Source organism: Phascolarctos cinereus, unplaced genomic scaffold (genome assembly GCF_003287225.1).
Source record: "Phascolarctos cinereus isolate Bilbo 61053 unplaced genomic scaffold, phaCin_HiC Scaffold_7;HRSCAF=346, whole genome shotgun sequence".
Lineage (NCBI taxonomy): Eukaryota > Metazoa > Chordata > Mammalia > Diprotodontia > Phascolarctidae > Phascolarctos > Phascolarctos cinereus.
The window spans coordinates 44,507,981-44,534,551 of NW_027556180.1; the positions used below are offsets into that span (position 1 = coordinate 44,507,981).

At 38.8% G+C, this 26,571-nt stretch overlaps 1 protein-coding gene across 10 annotated transcripts in view; it reads right to left on the minus strand.

Annotated features, from left to right (window-relative positions):
* MED12L (mediator complex subunit 12L) overlaps positions 1-26,571 on the minus strand; it is a 424,290-nt gene that overhangs the window by 6,629 nt on the left and 391,090 nt on the right. For 5 of the 10 annotated variants that reach the window (XM_020980861.2, XM_020980854.2, XM_020980860.2 and 2 more), the window contains 5 exons: positions 22,495-22,545; positions 16,452-16,541; positions 13,340-13,575; positions 11,261-11,417; positions 7,622-7,768 (listed from right to left, as the gene is read on the minus strand). In XM_020980861.2, the coding sequence (XP_020836520.1) occupies positions 7,622-7,768; positions 11,261-11,417; positions 13,340-13,575; positions 16,452-16,541; positions 22,495-22,545 (681 nt within the window). Of the gene's footprint in view, positions 1-338; positions 388-7,621; positions 7,769-11,260; positions 11,418-13,339; positions 13,576-16,451; positions 16,542-22,494; positions 22,546-26,571 lie in introns of all 10 variants that reach the window. The other 5 variants (XM_020980863.2, XM_020980859.2, XM_020980856.2 and 2 more) reach the window with 3 other exon arrangements.

A 26,571-nucleotide genomic window follows, 5' to 3' on the forward strand; every position in this document is an offset into this window, starting at 1 on the left:
TTTGTGATACCACCTCTTACTTAGTCTCCCATGTCTAAAACCTTAGCATTATTGTTCCTTTCCTTCATAGAATCATGGACTCTTAGAGTGGAGGCCCTGAGATACCATCTAATCCAACTGATATGAACAAGAAAACGTTTTGTTTTGTTTTGTTTTTCAGTTGAAGGCATGTTGTGCTTATGGACTTATGATGATCAAGAATGACTGAAGAAAACACTGTGCCAATCGTGGCAAATAAAAGAGGTTCAAATATGTTGCCATGGTGATGATTAATACAACCTGCTATGAATCCATAGAACATTAGAGGGTTGAGTTCAAATCCGGGCTCTGACACTTACTAGCTGTGTGGCCCTGGGCCTCTATCTCTCTGAGCCTCAGTGTCCTCATCTGTAAAAAAAAGGTACAATAATACTTTCACTACCTACCTCACTGGATTGTTGGGAGGAAAGTGTTTTGTAAAATTTAAGGCATCCCATAAATGTGTTTTCTTTAAAAAAGGTGAGAGAAAAAAATATAGTATGTAATTATTGAGCTTTCTACAAAGACATTTTACACAATGAAGCAATTTTAAATTCATATCTCAACACAATGACAGACAGATATGGCATGTAGACAAGTTATTGGAGGTTTTTATTCTAAGAAGTCAGTCGCCTAAAGTTAAAAGAAAAGGGAATATACCTAAGTCTTGATTAATGGGAATAATAACATATATATTTGAACTGACACTATTTGAAGTTATAATTATGTAAAATGTGGCAACTGGTTCTAACCCAATGGAAAAAATGTGGAATGAATTCAAACAATGTGACCATTCCAGGGAATTTATTCCTCATACAAATTGAGACCTAGCTGTAACGTGACTCCTGGTCCTACATTAATCTCTCCAATCAGGTATTACTCAGTGAAATTCTAAACTGCCCAACCTATCCCAGGTCACTATGTAAAGTAGTAAGGAGAAGCTAGCAGTCAGGATCAATCAATAAACATTTATAATAACTGCCTACTATGTGTTAGGAACTGGGGATACAATTACAAAAGTGAGACAGTCCCAGCCTTCAAGGAATTTACATTCTCCTGGGGGGATACAATATATTCACAGATAAGTAAATACAAGATATATACAGAATAATTATATGATTAGGAGGGCATAAACAACTGGGGGGTTATCACATCACACCTATCAGATTGGCTAACATGACAAAACAGGAAAATGATAAATGTTGGCGATGTGGGAAAATTGGAATACTGATGCACTGCTGGTGAAGTTGTGAACTGATCCAACCAGAGAGAGCAATTTGGAACTATGCCCAAACAACTGTAAAATTGTGTATACCCTTTGACCCAGCAATAGCACTTCTAGGGCTGTATCCCAAAGAGATTATAAAAATGGGGAAAGGACCCACATGTACAAAAATATTTATAGCAGCTCTTTGTGTGATGGTAAAGAATTGGAAATAGAGGGGATGCCCATCAATTGGGGAATGGCTGACCACGTTGTGGTATATGAGTGTAATGGAATACTATCGTTCCATAGGAAATGTTGAGTAGGCAGACTTCAGAAAAACCTGGAAAGACTTACACGAACTGATGTTGAGTGAAGTGAGCAAAACCAGGAGAACATTGTACACAGCAACAGCAACATCAGGCAAAGAATAACTTTGACGTAAAGATTTAGCTCTTCTCAGCAATGCAAGGATCTAAGACAACTCCAAAAGACTCAGGATGGAAAATGCTGTCCACATCCAGAAAAAGAACCATGCAATCTGAATGCAGATCGAAGCATACTATTTGCTTTCTCTCTCTCTTTCTCTCTCTCTCTTTTTTTTTTTGGTTGTCGCTGTCTATTCTTTTTTGTAGTTCCTTCCATTTGTTCTAATTCTTTACAACAAGACTAATGTGAAAATATGCTTAATATGAATGTATATGTAGAGTCTGTATCAGATTGCATGCCATTTTAGGGAGGGAGGAGGAGAGGAAGGGTAAGAAAATTTAGAACTCAAAACCTTATAGAAATAAATGATGAAAACTAAAATAAATTAATTAAAAAAAACTGGGGGAAATTGAGAAAGACCTCTTGAAGGAAGCAGTATTTGAACTGAACCCTGAAGGGAGTGAGGGGTCCCAAGAGCCAGCCATGAGGAGGGGGGCAGATTCAGGCCTGGGCTTTGACCTGTGCAAAGGTGAGAAGGTGGAAGAGTGAATGTCATGAAGGAGAAATAACAACATGGCCAGCATGGCTGTAGCAAATAATAAGTAATTAGCCTGGAAAGACAGAGTAGAGGCAGCTTAGGAAGGGCTTCAAACACTCAACAGCAGCACTTGTATTTTCTCCTAAAGGCGATGGAGACCAATGAAGCTTCTTGAGCTGAAGAATGTGGTTATACCAGCAGTTTAGAATAACAATTTGGCGGGTGCTCAAAGGATGGATTTAGCAGGTATGTGAAATGAGTCCAAGGAGACAAAACTGGACAAATAGTTTGAGCAAGAGATAATGAACATCTAGATGAAGGGAGTTGTGGGGTGAACAGAAACAGGTGAATTCTAAAGAAGGTGGAATCTCAAGACTTGGCAACTCATTGAATACAGGGAATGGGGGAGAGCTAAGAGTTGAGGAACTCTCCTAGGTGGCAAACCCAGGCAACTGAGAGAATGGTGGTATCCCTCATTAAAAAAACACGGAGAAGTCAGTATAGAAACAAGGTTATATATTTAGTGAAAAAGCAATGAGTTCTGTTTGGGGCATGTTGAGTTTGAGATGAATATGAGATACTCAAGTGGAGCTGCTAGAGGGATATGGAACTGGAGTTCAAGAGAGAGCTGAGGCCTTGATAGAGAAATATGGGAGTCAACTGCATAAAGATGGCTCCCTGGGAGCTAATGAAATCATTGAGTGCAAAGAGAGAAGAGGAGAAGGCCCTACGGTACATGTACTCTGTGAGACTTGGGTGATGAATCCACAAAGGAGATACAGAAGGATGGTAACACCAGTCCAACTATGATTCCCTACTCCTTTTCTTACTAGATGATCTTTTTAATTTTTTGGAAAATACAGTGAGTTTTTTTTTTTAAGCTTCCAAGCTATTTTCAGCTCCAACAAAGGGGCTGGAGGATCTAGTAGTTACCCCAGGGAAATACCAATCCTCAGCAAGCATTTGCTGGTTACCTTTTTCTAAGCCACTGAAGAACAAAGGGCTGACCTTAAGAGTGAGGAAGACCTGAAATCTACTCCTGTCTCCAGCACATAAGAGTTCCTCAACTCATTTCAGGGCCTTAGATAATTCAATCAGACTCCCAAGTTACAGATAAAATGTCAACCTGCACCACTGGTAGGAATATCCATGTGGGGAGTTCCCTCACACCAATTATATCACAGGTCTAGAATCCTCCTGAAAAAGGTTTAAAAAAAAATCGATCACTTGACGTTAGGGCTACACTCTCTTACAGTCAATTACAGTCAATTGTTAGATCAGAACTAAAACAATTCCATGACTGTGAATTCTGTCACTAGTAAGGTAGTTTTTAAGAAAGATAAACAGCATAGGTACAGAGCAAGGATTCCACTATTTTCTCTAATGCTCCCTACATATGCCTGTTCTAAAGCTATTACTAGTTAATTCCTCTAACAGAAGGTGCACAGTAGGGCAGAAGGAATGTCATCTTGGCAGGTGTGGACTTTGATTTCCTTTTTAAAAAGATGGGGTTGGGATAGATGAATTACTAAGGTATCTTTGGTCTCAAAAAACCTTAATTCTATGAAATACTTAGATGAAAGACTCCGTCTTTGTTGCGCTTATTTTAAATTCATCTTACGAAAAACTTCCTGGAAAACTGAATCAAGGCAGTTGTCCCCAATTCACCTTGAAGCTACCACGCTACCGTAGGCAGTGATTTAAGAAAGAAGACAACAGGGAAAGACAGTGCTTCTATAAGCAGGTGCTTCCAAAGATCTGAGGATCAAACACTTCTGTCTGCTTGGTACACCTCCTTTCACCATCACCAAAGCAAAGCAGTGAAACTGTACTTCCCCTGTTCTACATACTGATTACTTTTTTGGGCTAGTGACAATGTGGAAATTTGCTGGGCTATATATATTTATTACAAGGGATTTGATTTTTTTTTCCTTTCCTTTTCAGTAGAGGATAGCATGGTAAGGAAAAAAGGAATCTATTCTTGTTAGTTGAAAAAAATTATATTAAATTAAATTTTTAAAAATGCAGGCTAAATTTCATCATGAGTTACCAGTTTGCACATAGGTCTACAGGCAGGCACAAAGGGAGGTCTCCACTGGTCTAGGAACTTAATCTTCCTCTAAGGCAGCTCAACCAGAATGACTACTGACAACTCCTCAGAACCAATGGATTGATGGTCTAGACTCAAGAAAGACTATGTTACTATGGTGATCTGGATGTAATTGCTTTTCTTATCAGAGAAAAAGAAACCTTTATTCAAATGATATAGCAGGTGCATCATTTCTTTCTTTTGCTCCAGAAAACCTAATCATCCGATTTTATTAGCTGATCCCTTTCCACCCCAACTCCTATCACAAGCCTACCAGAAACAAATAATTTGAGCCGAACAGAAAGCAAGGCTTTCCATCTAGAGATCCTTGGACTAGGATCTTTAGAATTCAGTTCTTTACTTTCCAAAAGGAAGATTACAATGCCTGCCGTCTTCTCACCCCCTTAGAAATTCTAAAAAATGTGACTGTTGATGTGAGACTCTGGCATGTGACATGTTTGTATCTGATTAAAGGTTAATGCATCATTCATTAAAAAAAAACTTAAAAGGCAGTAAATACAAATATCTGAACAGACCATGTACAATCCTGGATACCCTGTATAATTAAACCTGGGATTCTAATGACTAGTCTTTTGAAAAATCCCAATGTTCAAACTGTCTTTTGCCATGTTTTCCCAGGCTACTAGCTAAGGCAGCATGGGTTTAAGATGAAAAGAAAGAACACAGTAGGAAGGGTATAAACATGATTTTCTTAAATCCTGGCTGGAGTTCTAAGGAAAGTCCATTCTCTATTTACAGATGGAGTCAGCAGCTAACTCAAAAACTTTAACGTTTTAAATACATTTTCAATTCCAGAGGGTAACTGAAGCCAAAGACCACAGATGCCAAAATCTTATTTAAGAGCAAAGAGAATTAGATCTTAAATTCCAGATGCTTTTTTATAACATCCAAACTACTTAGGTTAGCAAATAACAAAAAAGGCATTAACGTGTGGTTACCACAAGCTTCGCTATATAAACTTGGGTTTTCTTGGTCTACCTTCAGTAGAAAGGTACTACATTTCTACCAACTATCAAAAGCAGAGGCTTTCTTTTAAGTTCATTTGGCAAGCTGAATCTAATGACACTTCATCTGTCTGTCTTTCTATCTGTCCAGTCCCATGTTGGAAAAGAAGTGCATTTGTGCCGGGTTCCAGATGTCCCTGGTGGTTCCAATGACAATCTGCAGAACCAGCATCTCAACATAAGCTGAGACCTCAGTAGCAATAACTAACATTATACTGGGTTTTAAAGGGTACAAAGTACTTTGCATTCATTATTTCACTTGAGCCTCACTGAAACTGTAGGGTAGGTGCCGCAGGCATTATTATCTCCATTTTAGAGATGAAATGAAATGATATTTGTGATTAATAAGTGATTAATTAGCACAGGGCCTGGCATGGAGTAAGCTCTTAATAAACGCTTCTTCCCTTCCTTTCTCTTTCCGAGGAGAAGGAACTGAAGGACCAAGAAATTAAGTGGCTTGATTAGGCTTTGAACTCTTCTTATAAGCAATAGGGCAGAGACAGTTCCAATCTTCCATATCCTTCAAAGGTCTATCTCATTCACCTCCTTAAGGAAGCCTGCTAGCATTTTAGGATACGGATCAGGATGTAGGACCTCGGAGGTAATCTATGCCAATAGTTTTGAACCTTTTTGGTGTCATGAACCCTTTTGGGTAGCCTGGTGAAATCTATGGATACCTTCTCAAAATTGTATTTTTAAATGTACAAAAGAAAAAAAGGATAAGAAAAGAAACCAATTATATTCAGATGAATCTGTCTATCTATCTATCTATCTATCTTTCTATCTATCCCTCCACCCATTCATCATCATCATCTGTCATGTATGTATGTATGTATGATATCTGTCATATCTATATATCTACGCATCATCCTTATCTATCTACCTACCCACCCATTATTATTACTCATCCCTCTATTTATTTATCCATCTATCTATCTATCAAAAGTTTAGAGAATTTCAGATTAAGAAACTAGGTCAACCTCTTCTCTTTTTGACAGATAAAGAAATTGAGCCCCAGAGATGTTAAGTCTTATCCAAACTAACCTAGATAAACAGTAGAGCCGGGATTCCAACCCAAGTCTTCTGACTTCAAAACTATTTCTTTTTCTACTCCATTGCTACAGTTCACAATTTCTGACATCCTAGAGCAGTTGTGTCAAACCCAAATAGAAATGTGGCCACTAAACCATTCATTGGCAGCATATTGATAGCAAAAATCACATATTAACATTATCTGTGTTCTTACATATTTTTGTTTATTTTGTTACATGTTTCTTGATTATATTTTCATTTGGTTCCTGGCACTTGCATGGGCATATTTAATACCTCTATCCTACAGCACTTATTACCTGTACCATTAATTTGGTGCCTAGTCATATACTGCTTTGTACTGCATTATTACTAAACAATACTTATTTACTTTAATTTTTAAAAAAAATTTTTATTTACATATTTTGTTCATACGTGCTCTTAATTTCTACATATGCCTCTCTAAAAATTTAGGGTACATATGAGATTTTTTTCAGCTTTCCTCTCTTTTACTATCACAAAATCTAAGGTGGAATGGTCACTTCTTTCCCAGGGTTCCAAATGTCTTTCAATGCATTACTTCTTGGTCTGAATCAGATTCAGAAACAGCACCACCTTTTACTGTTTTCTTTAACTTCTTGAAGTGCTAAATTGCCATTTAAGCAAGCCAATATTTTATAAGTGATAAAAAAAAAGTGAGGGAGAAAGAGGGAATGGGAGAGGAAAAAAAGGGGGAAAGAGAAGGGGGAGAGAAAAAAAGAGGACAGGGATAAAGAACAGAAGAGAAAGGGAAGACAGTGAAAAGAAGGAGGGAAAGAGGAAGAGAGAAGAAGGGAAGGGAAAGTAGAAGAAAGGAGAAAGAGGGAGAGAAGGGAAAGGAAGAAAGAGGAGGGGGAAAGGAGAGGAAGGGAGAAGAAAAGAGGAGGAAGGAGGAAAGAAAAAGGAAGGGAAAAGTACAAGAAAGGACAAGGAAGGGGAGAACAGATGGGAAGAGTGAAAGAAGGGGAGGGGGAAAGGAGAGGAAGAGGTAAGAAGGGAGCAGGAGGGAAGGTTAAGTTGTAGAAGATATCTGGATAAGTGAAACCTCCATGTCTTCTATGCCAGACCTTTGACCTTTCCAATTAGACCTCTCATCTATTTCCTCCTTCTGTCTAGGAGGGCTGTAGTACAGTTCTACAACAATATTACTCATAAAGTCCATATACCCATTGGTGCCTTTTATGTGTCATAAGAACATGTAAAAGCCACCCACCCTAAACACATACACATTCTTCCACGAATCTTCTTACCAAAGGTTGCTGTGGCTGCATTGCTTGGAGTCCCAGTGCCTGCTGACCCTGAGGCTGCTGCTGCTGCTGCTGCTGCTGCGGTTGGGGCTGCTGCTGCTGCTGCTGCTGCTGCTGTTGTTGCTGCTGCTGCTGCTGTTGCTGCTGTAACTGAAGACAAAACTCATCAAAATCTAAATACCACACAAAGGCGTGCCATCCTTAAATTCAGTGTAAAGCTGCGACCTGTTAGTTTCTTGGCTCAACCCAGGAGAGTTTACTCCCTCCCTTAACTTCTCAGTGAAATCCTACCCATTCTTCAAAGCTCAGCTCAGGGACCCACCAATCCACGAAGACTTCTTGGTTCACAAATTTCTTTCTTTTCTAAAAGTAAGGTATTCAGTGGGGGGAGGATCCCACTCTCCCCGAGGCAGCCCATTTCCCCTTTGGATATTGATGATTAACAGGAAATTCTTCAGCGAATCAAGCTGAAATATCTCTGTGCAAATCCCACCCATCACTCCTCAATCCTTAGATACCGTCATTAAATTGTCTTTTTTCTCAAATACCTTATGAGATGAATAGTGCCATTATTGTTTGTTATTTTCACAATATAGATAATAAAACGGCCTCAGAGTAGTGAGGTGATTTGCCTTTGGTCAAACAGCTAGGGTGAGAACTGCAAACCAAATACCCTGACTTCAAATCTAGGGTTCACTCCATAAACCTCTTGACTTAAATCTGACATCAAAAGCCTCTCATTTCAATCTTCTCTCACTCTTCTTCTGTTCTGCCCTGTCCTCCTCTACAATTTCCTTCCCCTCTTAGTTTCTTGCCTAGCGTCTAGTTCAGCAGAGGCTTAGCCTAATAAGGTACTGAGATCCATGGAAGAGCTGTCTGAGTCCTGATATTAGGGGTGAGGAAAGGGAAGAGGGCTGAGATGTTTCGTTGTTTCCCCAAAGGACTCATTCCTATGGCCAATCCCAAGATAGTCATTCTAAGGCTTAAATACTTTTGGGTTGACTGGTAGATTCCATACCCCTCCTCCCTCCACAAGGGGGATGATACATTCTATTGTGAAGACTTTGAAATTACTTAAAACTTGTCTATAAAGTAACCCGAGCTCCCAGAAAAGGAGTGGAAATAACACTGGTTTTTATGTCCTTAAGACATAAAGATCTAAGATGGCCTAGATCCAAACTGTCCTCAATGGTGATGGACCTTAGGAGGACACCCATCCTTGATCAATCCAACAGAGTCTCTAGATTAGTTTCATGATCTATTGTTGTTACAATAAGGATTAATATATTGTGCATAGTGTAGTCAGTGCACAAGGGACTGCAAATCTCCAAAAAAAAATACTCTAAGATTTAGGGAGAAGGTTTAAAAAAAAGTCACCCTCTGAAACTGAAATGAACAAACATCAACATATAATGAATATACTAAAAACAATTTAGATTCTTATTGGCTGGGGGAATGGCTATACAAATTGTGGTACATGAATGAAATGGAATATTATTGTGATATAAAAAAAATAATGGATATAATGAATATGGAGAAGCATGGAAAAGCTTAGCTAAACAGATGCAAAGGGAAGTATAAAGAACCAAGAAAAAAAACATACCCAACACTACTACAACAATGTAAATGGAAAGACCGACAATGACAAAATGATAAAAGAAAAAATACTGCAAGATTACCAAGCACAAACTTGATTCCAAAGAAGAAATATGAGAAGAAACTTCCCCCATTCCTTTGCAGAAAGGACAAGGGAGAAAGAGAGGAGTCCTTTGCAGGAGTCCAAAGGTACAGGACACATATATCAGATTTTTAAAAATGTATTTTGCTGGGTTTTTTTTTCTTCTTTCTTTTTCTTTTAAAATTTATTGGTTATAAGAGGTAGCTCTCTGTGAGAGATGACGTGAGGAGATTAGATTACAGAAGGAAATTTAAATGATAAAAACAAATAAAAAAAGGCTATTAAAACTTTATTTTAAGAAAACCCTTAAAAATAAAGTAAATAAGATTCAGCAGCTATAGTACTTACAAGATTTATCAATAAATTGCTTAGATTACCAGCTCCCCCCCCCCCAAATTTCAACAAATGATTAGTGTTCCCAAAAAACCCACCAAGGAGGCACCAATTTAAGTGTAATTAATATAAGTAAGCTGAAATTTCTTTTATTGTAGCAAGCTTATCCTGAAGAAATTTTGTGATAACAAACAGGTAATTAATGGTCAACATGGAATCTCAAAAAACAAAAACAAATAAGAATCAGAAAATTAGAATCTTTCAATGTGTATCAGATGAAAAAGGCTCAATATCAGGCAAACAAAATGATTCTAGGTGGGTATACACTATTATTATCCAGCGGCACAGAAACAATGCCTGTAATTCTAGCAAGAATATTATAGAGATATTTACAGACAAGCAATCAGGGATCAAGAAAGACATCCTATAGGAGAGGTTACCTAAGCTAAGGGTTGAAGGAAGCTAAGGATGCTCAGTGCTGGAGGTAAGGAGGAAGTGAATTCCAGCCATGGCAGATAGTCTGTACAATGTCATGGAGGCAGAAGGGATGAATGCAGGCCAATCTGACATAAACACAGAGCTCGTGACGGGGTGTTCTATGAGAAGCCTGGATAAGCAGAAGGCTGCATTGCCAAACTGATGGGTTTCTAATTTTCCCCTAAAGTCTGAACATGCAACTTTCTTGTTCTGATTTAATGACCACTATGCACAAAATTTTGTTTTCATTACAGATTCAATTTCCTAGACATTTTGATATGTGAATGGGGTATGACAGACATGAGGATGCTAGTCCTCTATTTATAGTTTGCCCTCCTACCTCCCCTTTTAAAATGAATAATCTGGCCTCCTGGTTGATAAATTAAGGTCATGCAATCATAATTCTAGAGCTATAAAGAGCTCCATAAAGGGCTCCAAAGGTCATCAAGTCGAAATCTGTTTTGGAAATTGGTCTATAATTTTCTTTCTCTGTTTTTGCTTTTCCTGGTTTAGGTATCAGCACCACTGAAAATGAAGTATTTAATGTGATTGGCCCTGGAAAGCTAATAATTCAGGTTTTTAAAAAAAATGTGCTCAGCTGAGGATAAGACCTTCAAATATGGTGACCCCCTTTGCACATACCCCTAATGCCTCAAAACAGTAGAGTCACTATGAGGCCCACCCTGGAAAAAAAAAATCTATCCTTCCCTTAATTCTCACATAAAAGGCAGCTAGGTGGGATAATAAACAGAGTGCTAGGCTTGGAGTCAGGGACAGCTGAGTTCAAATACTCCCTTAGACACTAATTTATTAGCTATATGTCTCTAGTTAATCTCTCAGTCTCAGTTCCCCCATTTATAAAATGGGGATATTAATGGCACCTACCTCCCATGATTGTTGTGAGGTTCAAATGAGGTAGCACATGCGAAGTGCTCTGCAAATCTTAAAGCACTATCTAAATGTCAGTTATTGTTATTATTGATAGACAACAGCATAGGAAGAAAGAGTTACTCTTAACTCAGTTGTAACTACACTATGTTGCAGAGATACTAACATTCCTAGAAGCTTGTTTCTTTATTTGTATACAGCAACAGCATTAACAGCAGCAGGACTGTGCACTGACTATCCGTTTCGCTTATCGCATGATCCCCCACCTGAAGGAGCCTCTGTTGTCTGATTTGCTGCTGTCTCTGTCTCATCTGGTCCTGAGGCAACGGCACAGAATTGAGGTTTGGGTGGGGCGTAGTGGTCAGTACCGCATCCAGTCCCCCGCCAACCAAAGGACTTTGTTGTAAAGGTTGATGGGTCAGTCTGGAAAGTGAAAAGAAATTTGACATCTCTTCTTCTTCCAACACAAATAGCTCTGAATCTTCAGGATTTCAAATGTATTAGATGAAAACATTTGGTGGTACGACAGGAATATCCCATGATTTTGCTAACAGATTCAAGTGAATTTATAACTACAATGTGATTGTTGTAACATGGGGAAGGGGGAGGATGGGAGTTAACCTTTTTTTGTGTCATGGACCCCACTGGCAGCCTTGGGAAGCTTATGGACCCTGTCTCCTTTTCTGAGAATAATGTTTTTAAATGTACAAATAAAATACAGAAAAAAACTCAAAATAAAATATAGGATTTAGTAATAATAATGTATTTTTACATTATTATAACATTAACTAAAATATTATAGGATTGCAATAGAAAGCAATTATATTAAAATACACTTATTAAAATTTAAAAAAAGAGACATTTTATAGACCTGAGGAATCTAGTCTGTGTTCTCAAGACGAAGATCCCTTACTCCAAAAAAATAAGGCTTTATAATTAAACCTAATCAGAACAGCTTTTGCACTTAGAGTAACTACATAATTTCCTCCACTAAGCAGCTTGTAAAATGAAAGTTCAGTGTTCAAGAAATAGATCCTTGAAAAATCAAATTATTATTTTTCAAATGAATAATTTTTTTATCTGCCAACTAATAATTCTGTAAGCATGGCTTATTTAAAAAAAACTCTTTGAAATGTTCATACTCTGTTAGAAGTCATTTTATGGAGTACTTGATCATAAACAATTGATCAAAATGGTGGAGTTTTTAATACCACCCATTATAAGTGGGAAATTCTTCACAAGGAAGATCTAACTTTGGATGTTATCCAAGGGGTTTTATTAATGGAAGTAATGTGAAGACCTCACAATACCGCTTCAATGAAAAAGAAAATCTCCGATGGGGGCTCCTAGGTCAAATCAATCGCAAATTGATAAGGTACCATGTCTTACTGAAACTAATGGCCTTTTATCTCCCAGCAAGCTATATAGCATAATAGGGCACTGCTTCCCAAGTCAATAATAATCCTCCGCTATTAGCTAGTTCTTCATCAAAAGCAAGACCGCTATGGACTAAGTTAGCCAAGGTTTACACTTAAAACACCTCTAACACCACCACTACCACCACCAATTCTATACCCTACTTTGGGCTAGATAAGTTATCTTCATTTTAAATTAGGTTTGAAAGAATGTAAATTCCTTAAGGCAGGGACTGTCTTGCTTTTTAATTGTCTTTAGATCCCCAGAATAATAGCATAGTGCCTAGCATATAATTACATAATAACTGTTGTTGCTCTGCCTTCAAAGCTATAAATCAAGACCAGGGTCTTCAATTAAAAAAAGCAAAACTGCTTATTCTGAGGAGGGGATGTCAGTTTCCTAATCTATAAAATAACTAAACATTATGACGTAAACATACAATCATATTTATACAGCACCTCAAAGTTACAAAAGCATTTTTTCCACAACCAGCGAAATAGGCAGTATATCGTCACCCACTGCACAGAATGAGGAAACTGAGTGACTTTTCTGGGGACTTTCTCAGACTACTTCATATTTTTCTAACGGTACAAATACTGGCTAGCCCCAGGAGAATGTAGGTTCCTTGGGGGGTTTTGTTTTTGTGTTTGCAGAGATGACACAGTGCAGAGCAGAGAGCAGGCACTGAAATGTCTGCTGGTGACCTCTATGGTTGGTCACACAGCTTGGAAGGGGTGGATGAGGAACTTGAAGTTCCAAGAATCATGTCCAAAGACTCTGTTTAGGACTAAATGGTTTCTAAAGTCCCGCTGGGCAACAGATTCTCTTCTACTCCATATGAGACAACAGGTAGAGATGGCTGGACAGAGTGAAAAGGCACACGATGTAAGCAGCTGTCCTCTTCATCAGTATGGCGACTGAAGCCTCACCTCTGAGATCCTGGCAGAGGCTGAAGGTAGGCGGCAGCGGCAGCTTGCTGCTGAATGTACCCGCTTGGTGGTGGCTGCTGCTGCATCTGCCGAAGCCTCTCCATCAGAGCCGGATTGGAATGTGCAGCTGGATATGTTCTGGAGTTGTAGCCGGGGGACAGGACCACCCCGCTGGTCGGCTGCTGTGGCTGGAGGGGCATCTGCGAACTGTACATGGTATATCCATGGGGCATTGCCTGTAAGGAAAATAATCCCCCATGGTAAAAGGACAACTCCATGGTCATTAGGACAACCCCAGTTTTAGTTTCAGGAAAATATAGGAAGAAATATAAATACAGGAAGAAAAACATGGGACCACAGCTCTAGATCTGCGAGGGATCTCAGAGGCCACCTAGTCTAATCTTCTCATTCTAATAGTAAGTTAGCATGTGCATAGAACTTTAAGATCTGCAAAATACTTATACATTAACATATGTTATATATGATATAGATTAACATATATTAACATATATTATCTCATCTGATCCTCACAAACAACCCTGGGAGGTAGGTGCCATTATTATCCTCATTTTATAGATGAGGAAACTGAGGCAGATAGAGGTCAAGTTACTTGCTCAGGGTCACATCATCGCTAGTAAGTGTCTGGGGCCAGCCTGGAATTCAGGACTTCTGACTTCAGGTCCAGTGCTCTATCTACTATGTCACCTAACTGCCTCTAATTAACAAATGAGGAAATTGAGGCCCAGAGGCCTAAGTAACTTGTCCAAGAACATACAGATAGTGAGAGAGGTGCGATTTGAACCCAGAACCAAGTCGCTTTCTGCTGTATCTTTGTGCAATGTCAATTATATGCTGATGCATTCAAGGCCCTGAATTGTCTGCTTCTAAACTCCTTTTTTTTTCATTCTCTTCTCGTTTGACTCTTCTTCCCATACCTTATACTCTGGCCAAATTCGACTACTCAGCCTTTTCCTGATGCGGCAGGAGATTTCTGTCCCAACTCCTTACCCCCTCTGGTTGAAATCTAGCCATCCTTTAACAAATGGAATGCCTTCTCTGATTCCACTGCTCCCGCCCCACCAGCTGGAAAGAATCACATTTTGCTCTTAGTTCTAGCAGAACTGATCACATACTATAGTGAATTATAGTTATAATCTATGTACCTCACCTCCCTTTCTACAACAAGAGGTCTCTGTGGGGAAAAGACGCACGCCATTAATCTCTTATCTCTGTATCCCTCTGACTGTCTGATACGGCACCTTGCACACAGATGGGGCTCAACTATTGTTGAAGATCATGGGCTTTTTTTAGAACAAGAGGAGACATGAGATCAGAGTTCCATTTTAAAGATGAGAAAACTGAGACTGAGAGGGATTAAGTGACTCGTTGAAAGGAGGTAGTTAGGGGCCAAGTCGGAATTTGTGCCCAGGTCTTCAGACTGCAAATTAAAATATTCTTTGTATTCTATCACATACGATGAATGAATGAAAAAAATGAATGAATGAGGCAACAGAAAAGGGAACTGATCAGAGCAAAAGTAAGTTAGTCAAGGAAAGTTTTTTTGAAAGAAGAGTCTTAAAGGAGGTAATGGAACTAGACTTATGAAAAAGATTATTTTCTAAATAATTTTTAGTATAAACCTAACATCAAATGAAATGAACCTTCTAATAAGGCTTGCATAAAAAGCTAGGAATCTCTTTTTGTATATCTTGCTTTTATAAGTATATAATAAATTCAACATGTAGGAAGGAGGTTCTTTATTCCCTTCTTCTTCCCTTCGTTTGTTTCCTTCTTTTCCTTCCTCTCTCCCTCCTTCACTCCTTACCTCTTTCCTTCTTTTTTTTTTTTTAAAAGACAATTGGGGTTAAGTGACTTGCCCAGGATCACACAGCTAGTAAGTATCTAGTGTTTGGTCTGAGGCTGGATTTGAACTCAGGTCCTCCTGACTTCAAGGCTGGTGCTCTCTCCACTATGCTACCTGGCTGCCCCTACTTCTTTCCTTCTCTGCTTTCCTTCCTTCTCTCCCTCCTCCCTACCTCCCCTCTTCCTCAGCCAAAGAAAAACAAAACAAAACAAAAAAAACCAAATCCTACTAGCAAATATATATGTACACTTGAACAAAACCAGTTCCTGCAACAGCTGTGATTGAAAACATATGCATTACTCTGCATCCTGGGTCCATCATCTCTCTGTCAAGATGTGGGTGGCATGCTTCATCATCAATTAATTGGAGGAATATTTTAAGCATAAGCTTATCGTGGGTAAAAGCATGAAAGGGGGGAAAAAGGTCAGGCTGGTAGGTAGGATGGAAAGGGATAGTGATTGGACTAGATTGGTTGGGTAGGAGAAGCCATGAAAAATATAGTTGGATAAATAAGGTGGGGCTAGGTGCTGTCTGACATTATGTATTGACCCTAGACAAGCATTTTAACCTTTCTGCATTTAATGAATCTAATGGAGGTTTAATTAGGAAGGGCACTGATTACTGATTTCATTTAGTAAATATGCATCTTAGACATTATCAAAACTGATTACAATCAGTGGTAGAAAATATTACTAGATTTGGTGTGAGAAGACCTGGGTTTGAGTACCAATTATGTCATTACTAGCTTTGGGAACCTTAGCAAGGCTCTTTGAAATTCAGTTAAGAGGCAGGAACAAAATCCCATTTACAGTTCCCTTCAGCTCTAATTTTAGACAACTGAGGGCCTGTATATCTTACTGTAGATTCAAAAAGGACCTTAGCCTAAGCCTTTCACTCTGCAGATGAAGAAACCCAAGCTACAGATATGAAAATAACCTAGCTAAGGTGACATAGGTAGTAAATAGCAGAGGCAAGATCGAAACTGATGTCTTCTGACTGGCTGCTCCTTCAAATTCACTGTCCTATCCTGCACCTTGACATTCCTGGAAATTCTTACCAATGTCCTCTATATGTCAGGTCAACCTCAGGGCCCCCTAGGGAAAAGACTGGTCAAATATAAATATTTTGCATAGCTGAGGGCAATAAAAACTGAGCGCTTGCTCTAGAGTCTAAGCATAATCTCAGCAACAGCCCCCTGTGGAAAACAAAATAATCAGCGATGTCTAAAGAATTACGGAATGTAGGTACCTGTGCCTGTTGCAACCCTGAATACTGAGGAAGTTGGGATGATGGTCGCACTTGTGGAGGAAAAATGGCAGCCTGGTCAAGGGGCTGGCCCTGGAAAAGAAATCAGAGATGATTGTTTGGATCATAACAGTAACAGCTGCTTTGGAATTCCTGGGTATTACTGCTGATAACTATAGACTAGGGATTTATAACCTGGGGTTTATGACTTTAAAAAAAATCCAATAGCTGCATTTCCCCATAACTGCTTCCCTTTGTAATCCTACCTATTTATTTTATGCATTTAAATCATCAGTCTGAGGAGGAGCCCTTTGGCTTCACCAGACTGCCAAGGAGTCAATGACCAAAATGGTTAAGAATCCTGGTCATCTCAGAGTACAGGCTTGTTAAATGAAAAGAATTTCCAGTTTTTACTTCTTTCTTTCCAAAAGATATTTATCAGCAACTTTCTATGCAGGTGGCGGCTTTATGAGTGGGTTCCGAGGATATTTCCCAGTGAAAGCACAACACACCACTATGGAAGAAGGTGAGGAGTCTGAGAGGCCTCAACCCTTAGCTGTCATTTGTGGTTTTACTAGAAATAAGTGGCACATCAAAAGCTTTTCAAAGCAATCTCATGAAGCCATCAAGGGCCATTAGAAGGTCTTCAGCCCAGAAGAATTAAAAAGAACTTTAAAAATGGGAATAGGATGACAAGGAGACTAGTTAAGCTGAAATTTGAATGTAACTGGCTTCCTAATCGCCTTGAAAATTTCTAATTTGTCTCTATTCAAAGACTAAAGTTGGCACGTTCCACTATTTCAAGAAGGAACTAACCAATGATCAATGGAAACTTCCACTGGAGCAACAGTTGATCTAAGACCAGTCACCAACTGCAATCAGGACACTTAGTGTCTATTCATTTGGCTTCATCAGTAATGATTTGGGGTCACAGAAAATAACAATACATCTCCAATAAGAGAAACCTAACTATGTGTGTGTGTCCCCTCCAGCTTGCTGATATGAAGAACTTAACAGATATGCCTAAGTAAGGCCCACAGCTTATTAGCATTCCATGGCTAGGCGCTCCCAGGAACTTGGGAGTGCTTCAGTAGCTGGTTTTTATTCGGTATAATAAGAAAATTACGATTGTGGTACTAGGAATGTGGCCATACATAGGAATATGTGAATGCAAGACTAGAACATTTAAATACTCACTTGGCTCTCTCTCTCTTTTGAGGGAAATAAAGGAGGAAAATCATTATTTTTTTTTTGGTGAGGCAATTGGGATTAAGTGACTTGCCTAGGGTACAAGTGTCTGAGGCCACATTTGAACTCAGGTCCTCCTGACTCAAGGGCTGGTGCTCCATCTACTGTGCCACCTAGCTGCACCAGGAAAATTAATTCTTAATATTAAGCACTTACATTGCCCAATCAGAAATTAAAGGGCTAATTTGACTTCAAAATCATCAGTGATCAGAGAACGAAATGAGAATGGTCATCAAAATCCAGCTTACAGATGAGAAGGAAGAAGCCTTCTTTGAGTCATATTTTCTTTACATATTCAAAAAATATAAAACTTTCCAAAAGGGAATCCATATTTGATAGAGTATGTATACTAGACCATACCTTTAAAAAATACTTACAGCCAATATTAGCCATTTCACAGCCCTATCGAGATGCTACCCTTCTACTCTTCTCTGCACAAAGTGCCACAAGGCCATCATGTTGAATATCTCTTAGCTTCCTATGTCCCCTATTCCCATTTCTATTCATTTGACCAGCCTATTTATGGAAACTTTTGCTTGGATTCACTAAAATTTCCTCAGTCTTCTGCATGCACTCAGAAACATGCAAACTAGTGAGCTCCAAAGCATTTATCTTAATCTTTAATGTTCCTATCACTGCTATCATACTGTCTTCAAGGACACCACTGCTCCGGGAATTGCTTCTCCTTAAAATGCCTCAAACAGAGGGGAAGTGTGTGTGTGAACATATGTGTGTCATCTTTATTTTCATGAAATGGAAAAGATACTTTGGGACAAAAGCTGGAACACTGAGTGACATGTCCTATAGACAATATCATACGCCTGTTTCTAGTTCTGTCTTGGGAAGGGAAAAAGGTATAAATTATAAATGTATTGGCATCAAACTTATAGAAATGCTTTCTCAATGTGCCAAATAATTTTATAAACAATTCTGGCCTGGTCACGGATGAAAAAATGTAGAGTCAGATAACTTCATGAACTATTGTGAGAGGCAATCCCAGACCTGTCAGAAATTTGGTCCCTTGTCTTTCCAAACACTGGAACATCAGAGCTGGTGAAAAGCAAATCTAAACTGTCTTGCTGGTCAGAACTCCCTCATGTCATATGAAACTCCCCAAATTAGCAGCCAAGGAAAAGCAATACTGCTTTCAAATCAGATTATTCTCTGTACAGACCAAATCTGGGTATCCCATTTCACAGAGAACACTGACAAGCTGGAGAGGACAACCAGAAGGGTGAAGGACTTTGAGTCGGTGCCACTGGAGGACTGGTGGAAGGTGTTTAGCCTGGACAAGAGCAGATTAGGGGGAGATGGGACAGTTATCTTTAAGTAATTTAAGAGCTGTGCGTGAAAGAGGGATCAACCTGTTCTGTTTGGTTGTTCCCTAGAGCAGAAATGAAAGTGATGGATAAAGAGGCAAAGTGGGCTCAACGTGCAGAAACATCTCAGACAATTAGAGCTATCTAAATGCCGTACTTACTTGCTCACCAATCTTCCCCACTTCTTCCTTACAGAATCTACCTTATTGGGGGGAAACATTTTGCAAATCCTCTTACATGCTGTATCAATGTGAGCAATCATTTTATCTGGAGGGGGATGGGGCTGGCGTCAATTCAACCTACATTTATGCTGCTCCCTCATTGATTCAGTTTCATTTCTTTTGTTTTTGTTTTTAACCATGATTTATCACCAAGTTATGTTTCACACATGAATGGGATTTTAAAGCTTCAAGGAACCTTAGAGAACATTTAGATTTAAAGCTGGAAGGGATGTCTTAGAGATCATTTAATCCCATTCCCTCATTTTGCAGATGAAGAAATTGAGTTTCACAGGAGTAAAGAGACTTCTGTATGGTCAAAGAACCAGGTATTAGCAGATCTAGGACCTGACTCAGCCAGTGGGACCCAGAGCTCTTGACTCTCAGCTAATGCTCTTTCAACTAAATGATAACACTGACATTTTTATTTTCACATTTGTCAGAACCACTTCTGACTTCAGTGCATGATCATTATTATTTTTATGATCTCAAACATATTTCTTAACTCTTACATTTTACTTCTTACCTTTTAAGTTTGGAAAAATTTTGACTTAGTAGAATTAGATATTTCACAAACAATACATCTGATGATGATAAATCCTAACAAATGTTCAGATTTGCTCTTCAGAATATGAGGTATCCTGCTGTTCGCCCATCAGAAATAGCTCCTTCAGTCAAGTGAGCAAACCATGAAGTGAACTTGCTAAAAGAGACACTGCCGTTCAATAAAATAAACCGACCACAGGCATTACACTGAAATTCAATATTTTGGAAGAATAAGTGGTGCCTGATCTCATTGAGTCAGTCACTATTGACAAGTTTTAAATCTTTCTTCACTGATTTGCTTTTGTATAAGCATATCCCAGCACCTGTAGCCTCAAAACCATGGATTCTATTCATCTGTTCATAAAACACATACACACTTTAAATAAAAGGAAAGAAAAGGCTCCTGGGGAAACCCAATAGGCAAAATTTTATCAGTTAGTGGGTAGACATTGATTTATACAAGTAAAGTGTCAAAGGATTTAGAACTAAAGACATTTATTTCAGTTCTCTCATTTAACAGATGAGGAAACTGAGGCCCAGAGAAGATAAATGACTAGGCCAAATTCCCTCAGATAGTGCAAAGAGCAAAGCTGAGATTCAAATCCAGACCCCCCAATAAGCAATCTAAGAGTTTTTTGTACTACACCACAAAGAATCAAATTTTATTATTTATCAATATATATTGATAATATATTATCAATCAAAATATATTATATATATATATATATAAAGATATATAATATAAAATTTATCAAAATTTATTATCAGGGCAACTATCTCTTTAGGTTCTAGTTGCGAGTACAAATTAGCTCCTAGAGACAGGTAGGTGGCACAGTGGATTAGGTCCTGGAGTTGGGAAGACCTGAGTTCAAATATTGCCTCAGACACTTATTAGTGTGGCTCTGGGCAAGTCAAAAATCTTTCTCAGCCCAGTTTCTTTTTCTGTAAAGTGGGAATAATACATGGAAAAGTGTTAGCACAGTGCCTGGCACACAGTAGGCACCTCGTAAATGCTAGCTGCTGTTATTACTGAGAAAATCTTTAAATTATGAGGGAGTTTCAAACAGTCTTACTCTGTAAGCTCATCTGACTTTGGAATAAGTTAATGACAACATCCGTTTCGGGGACACGGAGCCATACACTTTATTGGCACACCAAAATAAAAATACCAGGTAATGTAACCGAAGGACTGCCACTGGAATTTTGCAAGGCCTTCCTTGACTACAATACTGAAATAACATGGAAATGACAATATCGATTTGCTGAGCATATATTCTGTTATGTTCCTAACAGCACTGGAAAATTTCAAAGATCATTAAGACTACTGGAAACGATCTATTAGAAGCATAAGTTCAAACTTAATTTGGGTTCACTTTAAAGCAATAACAAAATTTGCCCATTGAACTAAAACATCTGACAACTTGAAAATGTGGTAGGGAAATGGTATATAATGAAATTCACAAGACATCACCATCCTCTTGAATTAGGGAAGATTTTTTCATCCTCCCTGCCCCCACCAATGACCTTATTAAAAAGACTTGAACTATTATGTTGTAAGGCAAGAAATCAGATGGTCCCAAATACGTAAATTTAATGATTTTTCAAGTCCCATTTAAAAACAAATGGAACCCTCACTTACACTCTGCACATTCTAAAGTGTCAAAAATAAAAGTTACAAGCAATTGGTGTATATAGAGAATTTTTTTTTCAAATTTATCTTTGCTGAAAAAAAAACTGTCAAAAATAACAAACAATCTAACCAATAGACATTCATAAAACATAGCTAAGCAGTTAGAGTCAGAACATTTTTTTTCATTGTCACAAAACCAAAACGAAACAAAACAAAAACATGAAATATACTAGACATGAAATTAGCCATGGAAATTTGTTAATTTATGCTCACACTTCAGAATTGCTCTGGTTCTGCTGAAAGGGGTTGGGTTCATGTTACTGGCAGAGGAGCTGCTGCAGAAACCAGTAATTTAATGAAAGCATGCATTGTTATCTGTTCCAGTAAGGTATTAGTAGTGGTCTTAAAATACACATGCAACAAGTCTTACGGTAAAAAAAAATGTTTTTTAATTCCTTCTCTAAATAGGACAGGAAATAAATCTGATGCATTCTGTCTAGTATGTGGGAAGTGGAGACACAGGGTATGGGATAGAAGGGGTCTATTTTTATAACATATCGTTCAGTATCTGGCGCTTGGTCTATAAAGCAGCAAGCTACACATTCCTCTGCTAGTGACAGAAAAAAAGTCACAGAAAGAGGAAGACAATGATCAGGGGGATGAATGAAGGTACACAGAAGAGACCATGCTACAAAGCGCAGGCATGAAAATTACATATTTGTCAGTATTATGTTGATTGGCAATGAGAAACCCAATGTGATTAAAGTTACCCCTAAGCAGTAATCTAGGCCTACTAGAATACAGTTTACAGTGCATGGAGGCATACGTGTGTTTTATATACTTTGAGGTTGATTTCAAACAAATAACTGTGCGTTCAATTCTATCAGAGGCACCGTTAAAGGATTATTCTTCTGTTCTTCACTTTGGTGTTTAAATGACTGAGTCATAATAGAGTGGGGTGTGTGTGTGTGTGTGTGTGTGTGTGTGTGTGTGTGTGTGTGTGTGTGTGTGTGTGTGTGTGTATGTATATATGTTATATATATATATATATATATACATAAAAAGGAAATGACAGCAGGTGTTACCATCATGTTGTCAAAGCCATCCTGAAGGGGCACAGCAGAGTTACAGAAGTCCTATAGAAAGGGGACAGCAAGAAAATGGTAGACAACACACATAAGATTTCTTTTCTCCTATTTCGACTGGTAGCTACAATACATATGAAATATAAACTTTCTCATTTTAACCATTAAATATAAACCAATCTCTACTTGGGTCTTATTATTAATGCATCTCTCACGTGGTTAGAGAGCCTTTTGGGAGATCCCAACCTTCTTTAATGAAAGCCAAGGGGACTTCTAAGAATTCATGAGACTCAGTGGTAGCTTAAAGACAAGGGAAAAAGCTGACTCTACAAAATGCAGCAAAACTTTACTCTGCCCATACATCCTATAACACAACAGGAGGTCAAAACTCCCCTCAGCCCAATTCTCTGTTCTTAGCCAATAGGGGCCCTTGGGTCTGTTGGGTAACACTTTAGTAGCAAAACCATGAAATCATGGCATGTGCTGCCAGGACACACGTTATGTGTTGTTATCTTTTAAAAATACAAACCCAATGAGATCATGGCTTTAGTTTCCTAGTCAATTAACAACAAGAAGAAAAGAAAGACATGTCAGTGCCCAACTCCAGCTCAGTACTGGTTAGGCACTACCCGGGGGCCAGTTTTAGATAAAGACGACTGATAACTTGTTAGTCACTGCTTCTTGATAGTTAACAGAGTTCCATGTTTAGTCATTTCTGGAGTAATGCCAAAGTTGTAAATGGACCAACTGACATGCCAAGAATTAACTTCAACACTTACTCTTGCAGATGGGAGAGGGGCAAAGACCTCTCAACCTTATGGGGATGCAAATTTACTATGTAAATTATTTAGAAAGTAACTACTTAGATTCCCTAAGCAAGTAAACGCTACTCTTGCCATCGTATGAAAGTAAACATAATCTACAATACATGGGAACATAACTATAATTTACAATAAGTGGGAATCAGTTTTAGGTGCCCCTCCATTGTCCAACCATCGTGCTTATGTATTTTTATTAGCGTTCTCTAACAAATAATTTGAATATGATCATTTTTTCTCAAAGTGATATAGGTAGAGAATTAAATCTATTAAGTACCCAGGAAAAATTACATGATTCACTGGAGATTCTACTGCCTCATGTGATGTAGTTGTAAATTTGGATGCAGTCTTTGACAGCCTTATCTAAAGCCAAATTGGGAAAGCGTGGTTGTTTACTCAATGTGCCCTCAAAGGTTAGATATCCTGCTTATCTTTAACTTGTGATGTCACCAACGAGGAAGCAAGACGGGGAAGGAAGTTCCCCAAATGTTCAAGGATTCAGAATTTGTATCTTGAAGATGAGCTGCATGAAATCATCTCAGATATCGTAAGGAAAGCACTGAAGGGATGAGATTGGGCTGCCGAAATTTACCTACCGCTAACCAAGGAATAAAGCTGAGCTTCTAGGTGAAGCTCTGAAAAGTAGGGGCTAACTAGGCAACTCTCTTGCAAAATTTTAATAATCAATCAAACAGCTTTAGTGCAGGCTGGGGTTTCCAGGAAATCAGTTTTGTAGGATGAGTAATGAATGTGCCATATTCAAGAAATCCAAATTCCTTGAAATGAGAAAATTGCTAAGAAAAAGAGTCTCTATTTTACTGTTTCTTCCAAGGGCGTTTTCTATTACTCATCACATATTTTCTTGCCTAACCGTGGATAATCACACCACTGTTTGGGAAAGAAAATAAATATTCCACAGAAATCCTACTGGTGAAACAGAGAGAATACTGGGCCTTTTTCAGTTCTGCTCAGGAAGAAGAAATTCTAAGGCCTAATTAAGAGGCAACTAGCTTAGATAAAAGCAGACATGTGGGGCACTGCATTCCCAACCTCTGTGTAAGCATCTTCAATTCCACATCATTGTACTGTAACCTCATGACTACGTCTCTTGATATGAGCCAGAAGGAATAATTTTTCTTGTGTAATATTGGATTTAGCAGCTCAGAACCTGGTCATACTGACAAACTCACAAGTATCACAACTTCTTAGAACATATTAAAATGACGGTACATATCCATACATATTTATATGATGATATAAATATATAAATACATATATATATATATATATACACACATATACATATACATATATATTTCTTTGACTCATTTTAAGAAATTCTAGCCCTCCAAATATGATGCATTAAAGTGTGGAGAAAATAATGATGGGGGTGTGTGTGTGTGTGTGTGAGAGAGAGAGAGGGAGAAAGAGAGAGAGAGAGAGATTCATGTAGCCATTATTTATTAAATGCCTATGAAGCTCTAGGTGTTTAATAAACTGCTAAGTGTTGGGCACACAAAAACCAAAATGAAAACAGTTCCTACCCTCAAGAAACTTACATTCTATGGGGGGTAGGGGAGAAGATGAGTGGTGGGGAAAAACACATACATAGATGTGTGAAGAAAAAATATATACAAAGAAGTTTGGGGGTAGGTCTGGGATAATCTGGAAGGGCCTCTTCTAGCAACTGGAATGTGAGTTGGGCTTGAAAGAGAGCTAGAGGTTCTAAGAAGCAAAGGTGGGGAGGGGGAGCATCACAGGCTTGAAGCCCAAGCAAAGGAGGGGGAATGTTCTGTCTAGGGAGCATCAGTTAGGCAAGTATGTTTGGAACACGGAATCCCTTTGGCAAAACAGCTTAAGGGTAACATTGTAAAGGTCTTTAAATGACAAACAGAGCAGTTTGTATTTATAATAGAGCACTACTGATTCTTCTTAGGCAAAGAGGTGACATGGTCAGATCTCTGTTTCTTGAATACATCTGGTATCTATGTGGAGGATGGTTTGGAAAAGGGAGAGGCTCGGTGTACGGTAACAAATTAACCTCAAACCCCCTCCCCCCCCAAATCCACCAACAAATGGATTTCCTGGCTTCCTTCCAGTGTCTGCTAAAATCTTGCTTTCCTGGTCCTTGGTGCCTTCCCTCTGAGAATATCTTCAATTCATCCTATCTACATCTTCTTTATACACAGTGGTTTACATGTTGTCTCCCCCATTAAAATGGGAACTCCCAAGACTAGGGATTGTTTTCTGCCTTTCTTTCAATTCCTACCCAACACTTATCCCATTGCCTGCCATACAGAAGGTGCTTAATAAATGCTTGCTGACTGGACTTGAGGTTTCTATGGTACATCCAAGGAGAGGTCCGATGATGCAGGATTAGCATTTGCATTTCAGAATCATTGGCATAGAGATGAGCTGAATTCACAGGAGTTTAATGCTATTCCCAAGAAAACCAATGTAAAAGGAAAAAAGGACTCAGGAGAGAGTTTTAGGATAAATGCGCATTCAATTCAAAAGCATTTATTAACCACCTACTGGGTACATACTGGGAATGCAAATACAAGTGACAAAACAATCCTACTCCCCTTCTAGAGGAGTGGGACATCAACCACATCCTTCAAAGGAGAATGAGAAGGGGTGTTAACATTGGGGGAAAAGAGGTAGGAGGAAGCAGTATCACCAAAACCCAGGGGAGAAGCCAGGAGCATGGGATGCTGGACAGTGTTGCCACATACAGAGAGTTAAAGGATGAAGGACTGAAAAACATCCATCCTATTTGGCTATGAAAAGTCACTGGTGATCTGGTGGAGAGTGGTCCAGGGGCATCAGCCAAAAGGTGGGACCCAAGACAGATTGCAAGAATGTTAAGAATGAGTGGAGGTAAGGAAGTGAAAGCAGCAAGCACAGACAGCTTTCTGTAGGAGTCAGACTGTGGGAGGCAGGAATGACAGTGATGATGGTGATAACGGGGAAGGGGGTCAAGCGGAGTTCTGTCTGTTTTTAAAGGCATGAAGATCTTGGAATGACTGCAAAGGCATCCTGGAGGAGGGCATGGATAAGGAGATTGAGAAGCAAACTGAGGGTGTGAATGATTGCGGCAAGATCCAAAAGGCGGTGCTGTGGGCATGAGTACAAAGAAGAGCCAGCCCTACCTCAAGCTGAAGCAAAGAGGACAGAGACAGGGATGATGCTGAGGGCGTGTGAGCTGTAGAAATGGGAAGAAGAAGAAATTCAAAATAGATACTCTCAATTTTTTTTC